This window comes from Lactuca virosa, chromosome 7 (genome assembly GCF_052849685.1).
Source record: "Lactuca virosa cultivar CGN04683 chromosome 7, Lactuca_virosa_CGN04683_v6, whole genome shotgun sequence".
NCBI classification, from domain to species: domain Eukaryota; kingdom Viridiplantae; phylum Streptophyta; class Magnoliopsida; order Asterales; family Asteraceae; genus Lactuca; species Lactuca virosa.
In genome coordinates, this window is record NC_136432.1 from 250,835,532 (window position 1) to 250,852,662 (window position 17,131).

At 41.8% G+C, this 17,131-nt stretch overlaps 1 protein-coding gene across 1 annotated transcript; it reads left to right on the top strand.

The window, feature by feature from the left end:
• The first annotated feature begins 9,556 nt into the window (after window positions 1-9,556).
• On the top strand, window positions 9,557-15,571 carry LOC145124498 (kinesin-like protein KIN-14G). The gene is made up of 15 exons (XM_079059861.1): window positions 9,557-10,041; window positions 10,308-10,474; window positions 10,547-10,684; window positions 10,771-10,974; window positions 11,056-11,127; window positions 11,229-12,647; window positions 12,805-12,886; window positions 12,981-13,253; window positions 13,333-13,439; window positions 13,521-13,699; window positions 13,785-13,928; window positions 14,010-14,245; window positions 14,401-14,615; window positions 15,136-15,242; window positions 15,348-15,571. The coding sequence occupies exons 1-15, from the start codon at window positions 9,960-9,962 to the stop codon at window positions 15,433-15,435; spliced, it is 3,513 nt and encodes a 1,170-aa protein (XP_078915987.1). The 5' UTR covers window positions 9,557-9,959; the 3' UTR covers window positions 15,436-15,571.
• The last annotated feature ends 1,560 nt before the right edge of the window (window positions 15,572-17,131 follow it).

The window sequence follows — 17,131 nt, forward strand, 5'->3', positions numbered from 1 at the left end:
CATGGGGCCTTCCTTGAGTGCAAAAGTAACCCAAATCTGCCTTGTGACCCCTTCCAAGACTTAGATCCGAAGTCTTGACCCCCAACCATGTTTGCAATCATGGTTGGCTACCTCATATGGCTTAAAAAGCCCTAAATCTTCCCCAAAAATGGATCTAACAAACAAGCAAGCAAGGTACAGACTTTATACCTTTCAAAGACTACAAATGATGAACCAAACTCGAATCCTTCAGTCTCCTCTTGATCCTTCTATGCCCTTCCTCCTTCCTTGAGGTCAAAACCCACAAAAATCACTCAAAAGCCTTAGATCTTGCACCAAAACACTTAGGGTTTGCTATGGAGGGTTTCTGGGAGCATAAAGGGGCGATGGAGGCTGCATAAGGTTGTTTAAATAGGGTGCAAACCCTCAGATTAGGGTTTTATCCAGTCAGAGCCTACTCGTCGAGTCCGGGACCCGACTCGACGAGTCCGTCACTTAAATCACGCGCCTCATCCTGCTTCTACTCGGCGAGTTGGTCCTTCAACTCGCCGAGTCCAAGGCCAAAAATGCAAAATTACTTAAATAAAATACATACAAGGAACCGGGTGCTACAAATCTCCCCCACTTATTTTAGACTTCGTCCTCGAAGTCTGCTGCTCGATCCTGGAATAGCTCTGGGTAATGCTCCATCATCTCATCCACCGGCTCCCAAGTCCACTCTAAGCCCTTCCGGTGCTGCCATTGCACCTTCACTAGTTCCACCTTCTTGTTCCTCAGATCCTTCGACTTCCGGTCGAGGATCGCCACTGGCCGCTCAATATAATTCAGGCTGTCATCGACCTGAATATCCTCTAAGGGTACCACTGCTGAGTCGTCCACCAAGCACTTCCGCAACTGGGAGACTTGGAAAGTGTTGTGGATCTGGCTGAGTTCGGCTGGTAGATCCAACCTATACGCCACCTTGCCCACCCGGGCTATAACCCTGAAGGGTCCAATATACCTGAGACCCAACTTGCCCCGTTTCCTGAATCAGATGACGCCCTTCCATGGCGACACCTTCAGAAGAACCATATCCCCGACCTAAATCTCCAGGTCCGATCGGCGCTTGTCGGCATAACTTTTCTGCCGACTCTGAGCAGTCTGAAGTCTGCTCCGAACCTGCTGAATCCTCTCTGTCGTCTTGAGCACCACTTCGGTGCTCCCCATGACCCTCTGGCCGACCTCACCCCAACATATCGGGGTTCTGCACTTCCTCCCGTATAACATCTCGAAAGGAGGACGGTCGATACTCACATGATAGCTATTATTATACGAGAACTCCGCCAACGGAAGGTAGGTATCCCAGCTACCTCCGAAGTCTAAAACACATGCCCGCAGAATATCCTCTAGCGTCTGGATGGTCCGCTCGCTCTGACCATCCGTCTGCGGGTGAAAGGCGGTGCTAAAATGCAGACGAGTACTCAGCTCGTCATGAAACTTCTTCCAAAACCTGGAAGTGAACCGCACATCCCTGTCGGAAATCACTGAAACTGGCACTCCGTGCCGAGCTACCACCTCTCGGATATAGATGTCGGCCAACTTCTCGGCCGAGATACTCTCCTGGATCGGTATGAAATGGGCACTCTTGGTCAACTGATCCACGATTACCCAAATCGAATCCACTCCCCGTGCAGTCTTGGGAAGCTTGGTGATGAAATCCATGGTAATATCTTCCCATTTCCACATGGGAATATCTAATGGCTGCATCTTGCCGTGTGGCCTCTGGTGCTCGGCTTTGACCTTCCTGCAGGTCAAACACTTCTCCACATACCATGCTACGTCCCGCTTCATGCAGGGCCACCAATAATCAGGACGAAGATCTCTATACATCTTCGTCGCTCCCGGGATGGATAGAAAATCTGGATTTGTGTGCCTCCTCCATCAGGATCTGGCGCACGCCTCCGTGATAAGGGACCCACACCCTACGGTGAAGAGTCAATAACCCTCAGCTATCATAGTCGAAGGAGGAAACCTGCCCCACAATCCGCTCGCTCTTCCGATGTTCCTCCTTCATGGCCTCCTGCTGGGCCTCCCGAATCCGCTCCAACAGCGGAGTCACCACTGTCATCCTCAGACAGATATCCCTGATCGGCGCTGCCTTGCGGCTAAGCGCGTCGGCCACCACATTGGCCTTCCCCGGGTGGTAGAGGATCTCACAGTCATAATCCTTTACCACATCAAGCCACCGACACTGGCTCATATTCAGATTTGGCTGGTCCATGAGATACCTCAGGCTCTTGTGGTCCGTGTAAATCATACAACGAACCCCATAGAGGTAATGACGCCAGATCTTGAGGGCGAACACAACAGCCCCCAGCTCCAAATCATGCGTCGGGTAGTTCGCCTCGTGAGGCTTCAGCTGCCTCGAAGCGTAAGCAATGACATGCCCTCTCTGCATCAATACTGCGCCCAAACCCGAGATGGACGCATCACAGTACACGACGAAATCCTCCATGCCCTCTGGCAGGGCTAAGATTGGCGCCTCGCACAATCTCTGCCTCAATGTCTCGAATGCAGCCTGCTGCTCAGGCCCACAACGAAAGACCACGGCCTTCCTCGTAGCCTGGTCAGGGGTACGGCTATCTTGGAGAAATCCTGGATGAATCTCCGATAGTAGTCGGCTAATCCTAGGAAACTCCGAATCTCAGATGGAGACCTCGGAACCTCCCATCTCATCACGACCTCCACTTTGGCCGGATCTACCGAAATCCCGTTCTGGTTGACAAGGTGCCCAAGAAATTGCACCTCGCGCAACCAGAACTCACACTTGGAGAACTTAGCATACAAGTTCTCCCTTCTCAAAGTCTCCAGAACCTCTCGCAGATGCTCCTCCTGCGTCTTGGAATAGACCAAGATGTCATCGATGAAAACTATCACAGACCGATCCAGCATCGGCCTGCTCACACGGTTCATGAGGTCCATGAACGCGGCAGGAGCGTTGGTGAGCCCGAAAGGCGTCACCACAAACTCATAGTGACCATAACGGGTCCGAAAGGTAGTCTTCTGCACATCCTCCTCTCTGACCCTCATCTGGTGATACCCTGAACGCAGATCAATCTTGGAGAACCAAGACGCTCCCTGTAGCTGGTCAAAGATGTCATCAATCCTCGGGAGTAGGTAACGGTTCTTCACCGTTACCTTATTCAACTCCCGATAATCTATACACATCCGATGCGACCCGTCCTTCTTCTTCACAAACAGAATCGGGGCTCCCCAAGGAGAACTACTCGGTCTAATGAATCCCTTGTCTAACAGCTCCTGCAGCTGTGTAGACAACTCCTGCATCTCAGGAGGAGCCAACCGATACGGTGCCTTGGCTATCGGAGCCGCACCAGGGACTAGGTCGATCCTGAACTCCACCTGTCGCTCCGGAGGTATCCCAGGCAACTCCTCGGGGAATACGTCCGCAAACTCTCGTACTACGGGCACATCGCCCACCGTCGCCCTACCCGCCTCCCGGGTATCCATAACATAGGCGACATAACCTGCGCAACCCTGCTGGAGGTAGCGCCTAGCCCTCGCTGCCGAACATAAAGCTGGTCCTCGCTGTGGCCTTTCGCCCTGAACCACCAGCTCTCCCCCACTAGGGGTCCTAATCCGTACTGACTGCTGCGCGCAGTCAATCACTGCCCCATTGGGGCTCAGCCAATCCATACCAATAATAACCTTGTTCCCCCGCAAAGGTATGGGAACCAAGTCCACCAGGTAACGTTCCTCGAACAGCCTCAAAACACAATCCCGGTAGACCTCTGATGCTCGTACCGACCGGTCGTCCGCAATCTCGACCTCTAGAGGGCAATCCAACATGCCCGACGACTCAGGAAACTTCTTGCTAAGCGCAAGAGAGACAAACGATCGGGTAGCACCCGAATCAAACAATACCTGAACTGGGATACCGTTCACATGGAAAGATCCTAAACAGAGCACATACATAACATATCAAGATCACAACAGCATATCATAAAAGCATAAACAAGAAGTCATACCCGTCACTACATCGGGTGCAGCGCGTGCCTCCTCGGCTGTCAACTGAAATGCTCGGCTCCGCACCACTGGAGCCTCTGTCTTGGCCTTCTGGCCATCTGCAACCCGTGTTGTCGCTGAAACCGGCGCCGCTGCTGGCGCTGCTGCTGACGATGCTGTCAATCTCGGGCAATTGGCCTTTTTGTGGCCCCTCTGATTGCAATGAAAGCAAATCAGGTCTGATATCTGAATCGCAGGAGTAGGGGCAGTACAATCTCTGCCGAAATGCCCAACCTTGCCACACTTATAGCAGCCTGAACCCGGCCCAGTGCGACAAGCTCCCTCGTGTGACCGACCACATTTCCCACAGCGGTCCCGCCCTGACTGGCCTTTCGGCCTACCATCGGATCCCTTGGGCTTCTTCCCCGAAGCCCCCGTCGTCAGCCCCTCCACTGCCTTCCTCTTCCGGATGTGCTCCAGATCAATCTCCCTCTCCCTAGCCCTGACAATCATGGAATCCAGGGTAGAGCAAGCTGAGAAACTGACATGCTCCCGGATGTCAGGTCGTAGCATGTCATGGTAGCGGGTCCTCTTCATGTCCACATCACCCCGCATACTGGGGCACCAGCAATGCCCTCTCTTGGAACTTGGCGGTGATCTCCGCCACAGTCTCCATAGTCTGTCTCATGTCCAAGAACTCCCTGGCCAGCTGCTGAAGCTCCACAACTGGCGCAAACTCCGCCCTGAATCTGGTCACAAGGTCTGACCAGGTCATAGCCTCAACAGCCGAGGCTCCCAGAGAGTCGCCAACCGACTCCCACTAATATCTGGCCCTGTCTCTCAAACACCCTGCAGCGAAACGGACCTTCGACCCTTCCAGGCAGAAGCTCGTCAGCTGCGCAGACTCGATGTCTGCGATCCATCTCCTAGCAACAATGGGGTCTTTCTCCCCATGGAAATCCGGCGCACCACTCCCTCTGAAGTCCTTAAAGGACAGTGTGCGCATACTCGTTTGGCTAGACTCCATATCACTCCTGAATGCCCGGAGGCGATCCTCCATCAGCTCAACAATCCCTTCCTTGATCGATCCGAAAATGACCGGGGTCGACTCAAGAATGCCTCTCGTGATCTCAGACGCGATGAACTCGCGCAGCCCGTCATCAACCTGCTCGGATCCTGCACCCGAGCCTGATCCTGATCCTGATCCGGAACCTCCTGCTCCATGTCGCGTGGTCAGCATGCTGAAAATACACGAATAAATGTCAGGATCATACATACTCTCGAGAGGTCTAACACACTCTCCAAGGTTCCCGGTTCTGTCTCAACCTTCCTTGATTCGAGTACGGATCCTCTGCTTCCAGTAGTACGGGCCCATACTACCTTTCACATCTATCCGTACTTTCCTCAAGGACTGTCTCGACTCCACCAGGTCCCTTAACCAATATCCCTTTCCATCCAGTCTCATCCCAGGCTTTCCTGGGGCACTCTCTGACCTACTCTCCGCCATCAGCTGCACTAGGAGTCCCTACTTCCCTTCCCTAACTAGCTTGCGAGTACTGTTAAATATCCGCTCACTAGTTAGTTAAAGTTAGCCAGGACCCCTTAAGCACAAAGTAAGCAGCATTCGTGCATCGAGTAACCGCATCAGGCATAACCTAATCAGGCCATCCTACTGCTGACTAAACAGTCCTAGCATACAGCTCATACAACAGGCATATAAGGCATCCTTCCTAGACCCTTAGCCCTAACTAGCATGCAATTCTCAGAATCATATATCAGGCACACAAGGCATCCTCCTAGATCCTTAGTCCTATTCTAGCATGCAGTTTTCTGAATTAAAACCATATAGCATAACATAGCAAGTATGGGTATCTTGGGGAAAACTTACTTGAGCTCGGCTGGTCGCACGCATCACACACCTTGTTCTTTCTCAAAATCCTTTGACTCGGATTTTGGAAAACCATTTTCTTTGTAAAAATCTTTTAAATCCCTCGGTTTGAGTGCAGATACTCCCGAGGGTGTGTCCGAATCCCTCAAACCAGGGCTCTGATACCAACTTGTAACATCCCAATTTTCAAGTCCAAAAAATTTCTTTAATTAACTGTCTCATAAAAACATTCATAAGAAAATACTGTGAAAACACATCATCTCATAAAACAATGTATCATGTCTGAAAACCCAAGTCATAAAATAATAACATATCAGAGTACAATCCCAGAAAACTCCATGAGGAAATCATGTGTGTGTGTGTGATGCGATGCTACGTCGCCGGCTCCTTCCCCTTAGACGAAGAAGTACCTAAAACCAAAACCGAAACCGTAAGCACAAAGCTTAGTGAGTTCCCCCATCATACCACATACCATACAATATCATCGGTATCTTTCAACCGGTAATCATCGTCGGTATCTTTCAACCGGTAATCATCATCGGTATCTTTCAACCGGTAATCATCATCGGTATCTTTCAACCGGTAATCATCATCGGTATCTTTCAACCGGTAATCATCATCGGTATCTTTCAACCGGTAACTGTCTTCGGTATCTTTCAAACGGTAACTGGGGACTATTCCACCCCCTACCACTAGCATACAATAACAAGATATAAACATACAGTCAGGCATATCCGGGTACTGACCTACCCTTCGGTCCTAAGGACCGCTGTCAGGGAAACTAATCCCTATTATACACGTAACATATCATACAGATAAAACTCATGACCAAATCACGTAACCAAACCAAGATAATTATCACAAAGACAATCATCTTCTAAATACCCCTCTTTGGTGGGCCGGCATTGTGGCCTTAGACCCACCCCTACTGGAAGGTAACTCACTTCGTACGAGTAGCTGCTGATAATCTGTGCGGGAAACCTCTGTCTGCTGCTGCTCCGGAAATCCTCCGGCTACAATCCCCACAAAACACTCAGTCAGAATCTGATATCTACTCTTAGGGTAAAATGACTATTTTACCCCCAACCAAGTCCAAGTCAAAGTCAACCTCCAGTTGACCCGACTCGCCGAGTTGGGCCGTCAACTCGTCGAGTCCCTTCCCTTTACTCGTCCTTATCCACGACTCGACTCGTCGAGTTTGGCAACGACTCGACGAGTTCCCCTCCTTTACGAACATCAATGAACCTTCATCCGACTCGCCGAGTCGTATGAACAACTCGTCGAGTTCGCCTTCAACTGAAGAACAAGTCCTGACCTTGACTCGCCGAGTTGTATGAACAACTCGTCGAGTTCATCTTCAAACATAAGAAGATTGCCTTGGACTCGCCGAGTCTGTTCTAGCACTCGTCGAGTCCCATGAACTCCAAGTCTAAAACTAAGTCCAATGCGTTGGGTCACTCTTTCTGTCCTGCTACAACCCTTCTAACACCCAACTGAGTTCTTTGACTCTCAACAGATATGGGACTCAAAGCCTTGGACTCGTGGAGTCCCAAGAACGGACTCGCCGAGTCGACAACGTCCACCCTCTAAATCCTCGATTTCTGATGTACAACCTTTGACCAAAAGATAGATCCAAGCTCCTAAGCTCGATCTAGCACGTAAAGTTTCGAACTTTACGTGCATGCATGGGACTTTTGAGCTTAAAAGGCTCTAAAATGGCTCTTATGTTGCATGGGGCCTTCCTTGAGTGCAAAAGTAACCCAAATCTGCCTTGTGACCCCTCCCAAGACTTAGATCCGAAGTCTTGACCCCCAACCATGTTTGCAATCATGGTTGGCTACCTCATATGGCTTAAAAAGCCCTAAATCTTCCCCAAAAAGGGATCTAACAAACAAGCAAGCAAGGTACATACTTTATACCTTTCAAAGACTACAAATGATGAACCAAACTCGAATCCTTCAGTCTCCTCTTGATCCTTCTATGACCTTCCTCCTTCCTTGAGGTCAAAACCCACAAAAATCACTCAAAAGCCTTAGATCTTGCACCAAAACACTTAGGGTTTGCTATGGAGGGTTTCTGGGAGCATAAAGGGGCGATGGAGGCTGCATAAGGTTGTTTAAATAGGGTGCAAACCCTCAGATTAGGGTTTTGTCCAGTCAGAGCCTACTCGTCGAGTCCGGGACCCGACTCGACGAGTCCGTCACTTAAATCACGCGCCTCATCCCGCTTCTACTCGGCGAGTTGGTCCTTCAACTCGCCGAGTCCAAGGCCGAAAATGTAAAATTACTTAAATAAAATACATACCAGGAACCGGGTGCTACAATTCATAAAGTTGCAAACTCGTCGAGTTCCAGTCTAAAACCCTAAGATTCTGAAAAGAAATAGATACCTGAAATGAGCATTACATAAACCAAATCCGCAAAGATAGTACAAGATCCGCAGAGACGCCTCTGCGGATCATTAAAACCCACGAAAAAAAATTTGTCGTTTATGATGCCACGTAAAATCCGTAGAGCTGTAGACGATCCTCAGAAAGTTTAATCGATCTGCAGAGCACCCTCTACGAATCTTGTGGTTATTTTACAAAACTTCAATTTCTTGGTTATTTTCTTAAAACCACCCCTCATTTTTGGTTATTTACCGAAATTTCTCTTTTTTTATTCATATATGATTACTCGGTAATCACATATAGATAATTTTTGTAATTTATTTTGTATACAAGGACAACACTTGTCAACATATAAAAGTTTTAAACACATAGTCCATTTCGGTAAAAACAATCTGCACATTACGTTTTTCTATAAATTAAAGATACATTTTTTGTAATTTATTATATAGATAAGGACTAAACCTACCAATAGACCTGGCAATTCGTGTACTCGTGTCATGAAAACGTGTCAGCCACGAATTTCACACGATACGATTACCCGATTAGAAATAAGCCTTATCTCAATTTTTAAGATATATTCGTGTCGTGTCATGCCTCTCACAGATTCGTGTATTCGTGTCAAGAATTGCCAGGTCTACCTACCAATATACAGAACTGTTGGTGACAAAATATAAAATATAAGAGTAATATGGCAAAAGTATGAAATGTAAAAACTATAATGTTTATTTTGCGGTTCAAATTAGCAAGGTTGTCAAGATCGGGATCCTACGTAGGATCGTTTTTGGGTTTGTAAGATCGGGATCGAGATCCTAAGATCCTACAAAATAAAATATAATTTTAATTTATAATTTTTAATCATGAAAAATATTTCAAACATTCAATTTTTCGTTCAAAAGTTATAAAAACTTCAAAATATTAATCAATAATAATAATTCACAACACAAAATGATAAATGGTAAATTGATAAAGGGTAAAAGACATAAAATGGTAAAAAATATTTCATTTGCAAAAGAAAATAAAAAAATCTAGATAAGGTAGGATCGGATCGGATCTCGATCCTACGATCCTACCTACGATCTTACGATTCTACCTGTGATCCTACCCCAAAGACGATCCGTTTACGATCCGGATCGTTTTTCATACCTAAGATCGTACGATCCTACGATCAGAATCGCAATTTTGACAACCATGCAAATTAGTATATATAATAATAAAATCATAATTATAAAAAATGTATCTGATTTAATATTTGTATTTATGCCTAAAAAATATTTCCATACTCGTATAATACAGTTCCTATATTCACTAGGAGAAGAAGCTCAATGATGAAGATGAATGGCGGGCAAAAGGAGAAAATTATAAACCGTTGGGAGGTTCCCTTCCAAGACAAGTGGTTGGGAACGAGCTTCGGCCTTCTCTCTCCTTCCCTTCTTTCTGTTAGCATGAACCTACACACACTCAAACACACACAAATATTCATAAACAAAATAAGGGGAACAATCAAAAGAAAGAGGATAAAGTGTTCATTTTGCTGTATTCCATTCCCTCTATGCCTCTGTTTCTCTCACTGTAACTCCCTTTTCCCTTCCATGGACCCATTGATGAATTTGGACGAGGCGTAGAAGAATCTTAACGAGTTATTTGATCTGTAATCAAAAGGGGTGCAAGTATTTCCGGGTATATGCTTAAAGATTATTAACAATGGCGGAATCAGGAGATGTAGATAATACGACGTCTACAGGCGAAGAGGTTGATTTCGTATGCATGGTGGACGAAGACGATCGTAAGTACCTTTACCTGTCTCATCATGGATAATTCAAATAATTTACAAATTTGGTGTTTATGTAATTCTTTTTAATCCAAAATTTCTATCTCTGGTCGTTGGTTAATGCATATACGATGATAGACACCAATCTCATTCGTGTTGGTATTTTGATTTTGTTAAAAAATAATGGATATACATAAGACATAAGACACATTGTTATTTGTTAGTGCACTCTATGTGTTTGTGTTTATGCCTGAGAGAAAGAGGAATGGTATGAATTACAGCAACAGGAAGATATGATGCAGCAATGTGGCTAAGAAAGAGAGTAGGTGTAGTGGCTGCAAGAGATTTGCCAGCTGAGCCTTCAGAAGAAGATTGTAGACAAGGATTAAGAAGTGGGATGATCCTTTGCAATGTTCTTAACAAGATTCAACCTGGTTCTGTTCCTAAAGTAAGCTTCTTTTTCACTTGTTGACCTTTCTTTTCGATTTCTTTTTCCTTTTTAAAATTGGCTCAAATGTAGGTCGTGAATGCACCTTCACCTGTCTTCACTACACCAGATTCAGCAGCTCTGGCTGCCTACCTTGAAAATATTAATAATTTCCTTAAAGCCATAGAAACTATTGGCCTTCCAACTTTTGAACCATCTGATTTAGAACAGGTACTTGTCCTTCATCAACTTTATAAACTATCCAATGTGTTATATTGAATGCTCTCTCTCTCTTTTTAATAAATATCTATATCTAGGGGGGATATTTTTCAAGAGTGGTGAACACTGTATTGGCCATGAGAGCATATAATGATTGGAAAGCAAAAAGTGGAAATGCATCAAGAAAATTTTCATGGAGTTCACCAAGTGGGAAATTTCTTAGAAGTAAAGAACCAGCTAAAGGTGGTACTGGTGAATATTCAACTGATCAATATGATGATGGAAGTGACCCTGGCGATGAGGTTTTTTATTTTATTTTATTTGTTTCTAATAATATTTTGAAGTAAGGTAAACTTTGAATAATTTGAGTGTATAATTTGCAGAGTGATCTTGGGCCACTGTTCAAGATTGTTTCTGATCTTCTTATGGATAGAGAGGAAGAAGATATTCCTATTGTGAGTTCTCTTCTACTTCATCATGCAATGTAGCTACTAGCACTAGTTTCTTAATCTTGAAATTGACTAGAAAACATTTTTGTTTTGTTTTTGTACTACAGATTGTTGAGAACATACTGAATAAACTGAAAGAGGAATTCGAAAAGAGATTGGCAAAAGAAACAAGAAAACTAAATGGAGAAGACGATGAGACAAACAGTGATGAAGATGATTTATCTGCGGGTGAGTCTTCAAGTCCTGATTATGAAGCTGTGAAGGAGCAAGAACGCATAAATAGAGAAAAAGAAATGCTAGAACTACTAAAAGAAAAGGCTAGAAGGCAACTGGAGGAAGAGGAGGCAGAAAGAGCTGCAAAAGAGCAAGAACGTATCAATAGAGAAAAGGAATTACTTGAGCAACAAGAAAAGGCTAGAAGGGAAGAGGAGGAAAGAGTTGCAAGGGAGCAAGAACGCATCAAAAGAGAATTACTTGAACAACAAGAAAAGGCTAGAAAGCAAGCAGAAGCTGAGAAAGCTGCAGAGCTAGCAGGGATTGAAAGACAGAAAGAACTTTTAGCAGCAAAAGCAGAACTTTTAGCAGCAAAAGCAAAGGCTAAAGAGGAGAAAAAAGATGCAAAAGCAAAGGCTAAAGAGGAGAAAAAAGCTGCAAAAGAAAAGGCTAAAGAGGAAAAGAGAGCTAAAAAGGAGCAAGAACGTATGAATAAAGAACAAGATAAAGAAAAGGCTAAAGAGGAGAAGAAAGCTGCAAAAGAGCAAGAACGAATGAATAAAGAAAAAGAAAAAGAAGAGGCAAAAAAGAAAAGGGAAGAGGATAAAGCTGCAAAAGAGAAAGAACGGGCGAAGAGAGAGATGGAAAAAGAGAAGGCTAAAAAGCAGGCGGAAGCTAACAAAGCTGCAAAGGAACAAGAACGGATCAAAAGAGAAAAGGAGTTACTTGCATTACAAGAAAAGGCAAAACAAGGGGAACAACTAAGCTTGGAAAGAGAAAAAGAGTTGCTTGCACTACAAGAAAAAGCTAGAAAGGAAGAGGAAAGGGAAAGGATCGAGGAGGAGAAAAGGGCTAGGGAAGAGGAGGAAAGGGAAAGACAAGAAGAGGAAGAAAGGGCAAGATTGGAAGAAATTGAAAGATTAGAAGAGGAAGAAAGGCTTAGAGAAAAAGAGGAAAGGGAAAGACAAGAGGAGGAAGAAAGGTTAAGAAAACAAGAGGAAAAGGAAAGACTTGAGGAGGAAGAAAGGGCTAGAAATGAGGAAGAAAAGGAAAGACTTGAGGAAGAAGAAAGGAAAAGAAAAGAGGTGGAAAGGGCAAAACAAGAAGAGGAGGAGGAAAGGTTGAGAAAGGAAGAAGAGGAAAGGGCAGAAAAGGAAAAAGAACGCCTTGAAAAAGAGGAAGAATTAAGAGAACAAGAAGAAAGGGCAAGACAACAAGAGGAATATAGAAAAAGTATGGAACAATATAACAGATTAAACGCCAATACTACAAAACGAAAGGGGCTAATCGAACGCCAAGATAAAGACTTACAAGTAAACTTAAATCATTTTCACACACTTTGACACACACACACACACCATAAAAAATACTACAAAATGCAATTTTACTTAATCACAACATGATTAGTAACTTAAATCGAACACAATGCTTCATCATAACATCAATAATAATTTTTTTAATGTCATAAAGGAATTAAGAAGCACGATTTCTACTGCAAAAACCGAAGTGCATTCATGGAAAACAGCCTGTCAAGAGGAGGCTGAGAATCTAGGTACTACTAACATAATATTAATAATTTTATACAAACTAAATAAATTTTATGAAGAATCTTGGTTGAAAAAGAAGGATTGTTTATGGTTTTACAGGTGGCAATGTGCGAACTTTATGTCAAGCTGCAGCAGGATACAAGAAGGTTCTAGAAGAAAACAGAAAGCTATACAATCAAGTACAAGACTTAAAAGGAAGCATAAGAGTGTATTGTAGAATAAGACCCCCTTTACCTGGACAAGAGAATCATCCCACAAGTATAGACTACACAGATGAAGAAACAGTAACAATTATCACTCCTGCAAAATCTGGAAAAGAGGGTCGAAAAGCGTCAATGTTTAATAAAGTTTTTGGTCCTTCATCAACTCAAGGTCATTTTTTATCAAGCTTTCATTCTCTCGATGAATCTCAAAAACTTATGCCTTTCTTTTCTTTTGTATATGTTTACAGAAGAAGTATTCTCAGACACCCAACCATTGATACGTTCTGTTCTTGATGGATTCAATGTGTGCTTATTTGCATATGGTCCAACGAGTTCTGGAAAAACCTACACATTGGTAAGAAATTCAAATTCTTGTGAACATTTGATTTAAAGTTGAAAAATCACAATCTAATATTGATTTTGTGTTTATTTTTAGACTGGACCCGATAACCTTGATGAAGAAACAATGGGTGTAAACCTAAGGGCATTAAATGATCTTTTCCTTATCTCAGAAGAGAGGAAGGACCTCACTTCCTACACTATTTCTATCAATATTCTTGAAATTTACAATGATGAAATTAGAGATCTCCTTGTCACTGATGGAAGTAACAAGATATATCCTTTTTAACCCTTTTGTTACATTAAAAAAAAAAAAAAAACAAGTTTTCTATTGTATTGTTTTGTCTTAACAAATGCTTACTGTAGAAATCACTAGCAGTAAAAAGGGGACAAATGTACCTGATGCAAATCTTGTAGAAGTCACATCAACAGATGATGTTATAAACCAAATAAATCTTTGTAAAAAAAATCGTGCAGGAAATGATCGTAGTAGTCGGGCCCACAGGTGAATATTTAATTAATCTTGTGTATATATATTTTTTGATAATAGTATAATGGAGGAAATTAATGTAAATATTTTTTGTAGTTTCCTTACAGTTCATGTTCTTGGAAAAGACAACACATCAGGGTCAATAGTTAGAGGGTGTATGCATTTAGTTGACCTTGCTGGAAGTGAAAAGCTTGAAAATTCAGATGATGAGTCAGCACATATAAGCAAATCACTTTCTGCTTTAGGAGATACCTTGGTAGCTCTTGCTACTAAAGCAAAAACTGTTCCTTTCAAGTCTTGTAAACTCACACAGTTGCTCCAAGATGTTCTTGGTATATTAATTTACTATTCTACCCTCCCAAAATACCAATCTACTTTCATTCATTTGTTTATTATATCATCATACTTTCATTTTTTTCCTATTACAATATCATACTTTATAAAATACACTTTTGAAGAAATAGTAAATTTTTTTATTTTTTTGTAGGAGCACAAGCTAAGATTTTAATATTTGTTCATGTACATCCTGATGCTGATGAGGTTGGAGAAACACTTAGTACTTTTAAATTTATTGAAAGGTTTTCAACAGTGGAGGGTGGATGTGGTAAATCTGCAGAGACAAGGGAGTTAAAAGAACAAGTTGCTTATTACAAAGCAGCTTTAGCCAAGAGAGAAGCAGCAGGAGACTTATTGCCACAAGAGGTAAGTAACATCCTTTTTTTTTTTTTTTTTTTTTTTTCAATATATTTATATTATAAAACAAGGAATGTGTATATTAATGTTGAAATTTAAGAACAAAAATTCTAACCACCACACTAAACAGATGCTGTTGATAGCAAGTCGTTCATGTTGTTGTAGCACTGTTTTTACATGATAAACAAACTTAAAATAGTATAATTGAGAAAATTACAAAAGTGGTCCCTGTGTTTTTTGATTTGTACCTTGTTTAATCCAAAATTGAAACATTTTTCAGTTTTGGTCCTTATTTCAAGGTTTCATATCGATTTTGGTCCATGGAACCTTGAAATAAGGACCAAAACTAAAAAATGTTTTATTTTTGAACTAGACACGGTAAAAATCAGAAAGTACAGGGACCGTTTTTGTGATTTACTAAATAGACCCAGAAGTCATTCATATTGTTGTAAGTTGTAACACAGTTTTCACACAATTAACAGATTTAAAAATTAAAAAAAAAATATAATTATTTTGTATATGGATGCAGGCATCAGTGAATTCACCAAGAGCTGGGAAAGAATCAGCTGATGCTCCTGCAGAAGAGGAACCAAAGGCTGCAGCTCCAAAGGCAGCGCCAGCAGCAGCACCAGCCAAGTATGATTATATTTATAATAACCATGTCTTGCTCATTTTCAGGTCAAAGTCAAAGTCAATGTGTTGACTTTTGTTTTTTTTTTGTTTTTTTTTTTGTTTAATTAGGAGTGCTCCAGCTGCAAAGAAACCTGCAGCTGCTGCTGCGAAGCCGGCAGCAAAGACAGCTGCAAAGCCGGCACCAAAGAAAAAGTGAGCATCTATGGTGAGTGCTATTTTTCTTTTTATTTGATTTTATTATGTTTGTTTAATTGTTTGCGAGATATAATAATTTCCTATTCTGTATAAATGTTGTAAACATTAGGAAACCAATACCGGTTTGTTTCTATTTTTTGGTGTTAAATTTGTATTTTAAAAAATATAATAAATAATAAATTTTCTCAAAAAAGTCATGTTGCACAATAATTTTTTGATGCTGGAAACATTTTGCAAAGTTGGATGAGTGTCAATGAGAAGGGACACAAACGAGAGCTTACCATTGTTTCAAAGGCCTTGCTCATTTGGCCAATGTATCATTAACACACGTCATTTTACATATTTGATGATGAAAGAAACTTCAAAGGAATTTTTTAATCCTCAATTCATTTCTAAGGAAATCATTCCTAAATCCTTTATTTTCATGTTCCTAAGTTCCTTGGCTATGAACCGCTTCAAAGCCTCCTCTATCTAGCTAGTTCCATATACAGTTAAAACAGTCACTCCCCATGAGGCTGAATGCTTGATAAAAAAAGTGTGATCTCCTTGACTTTTTGCTTGTAGCCATGACCCTTGGTAAACCATTTAAACCAAACATGCAGAGACTGTTTTGTGAAACATAACATATTTTTTAATCGAAAAACCTTAATCTTTTCAACCCACCAAATCTCAATGGAACGCTCATCTAAATATCCTCTTTAGTTCTCCATGGAGGAATACATTTTTCACATCATACTGTTGCAACCAAGTACATCAAAATCCTCCATGTATTAATCTTTTCTACAACAGCACATTTATTGATAAACTACTCCATATCTTTGTGTAAATCATTTTGCCACTAATATCGCCTTGATGTGACCCATCTTCATTCGATTTTACTATACACACCCATTTATAACCCACAACTTTATATTTAAGAATTATTTTAAAATGATCTTGCCAATAATATATGATCGTATATGGTCACACCAATAACAAGTAGCACAAACTGAATATTTATAAGAATTTGTTTCTTGATAAATATTTACAACTCTCTCAATTAATTAGAAATTAATATCTCATGAATATAATAATTTTCAATGTTAGTATCTAAATAATATCATAAGGTATAATTTATAACATTATATACATTTTTTTGGACTTAAAGGGTTTTTGGTATAAAAGATGTATATAACATGTTGTAATAAGAAAGAATGCAAAACACTTTTTCTTCCTCTTCTTTCTAGCCAAAACCGAGAGTAAGCATGTGGGACAAAAGTTTATTATATCAATCATGCCATGCTTTAGAATCATGTTTGGTTATCATCATTAAGCATGAGTCTTAAAATGTTAAGACATGAAGGATAATAGCTTGTAAATAAAGGCTTTCATGCATGGATTTTTTTCTCTAGTGAAAACCGTTCACCCCTCTCTCATTCCCTTTTTCTCTCTAAAGTGTCAGAACATAAGGAAGAAGTTTAATAATTACACTCTCCTTTAAAAAAAAAATATGGTTTTGTGCTTAAAGGCTAGTTATGGACTAGCATCCAAGATCTTACTTACATGTCGGTGGATATCTCTAGAGGAACTCTCTCGTGTTCTTGTTATCTCCTTCAATTTCCAACCTCCCAAGACAATTCAAAGTCTTCAAAGGTTGTTAATTTTTGAACCTCCTATGGTTGTGATTAAATATTTCATGTCCATGCAAAATGATCCTT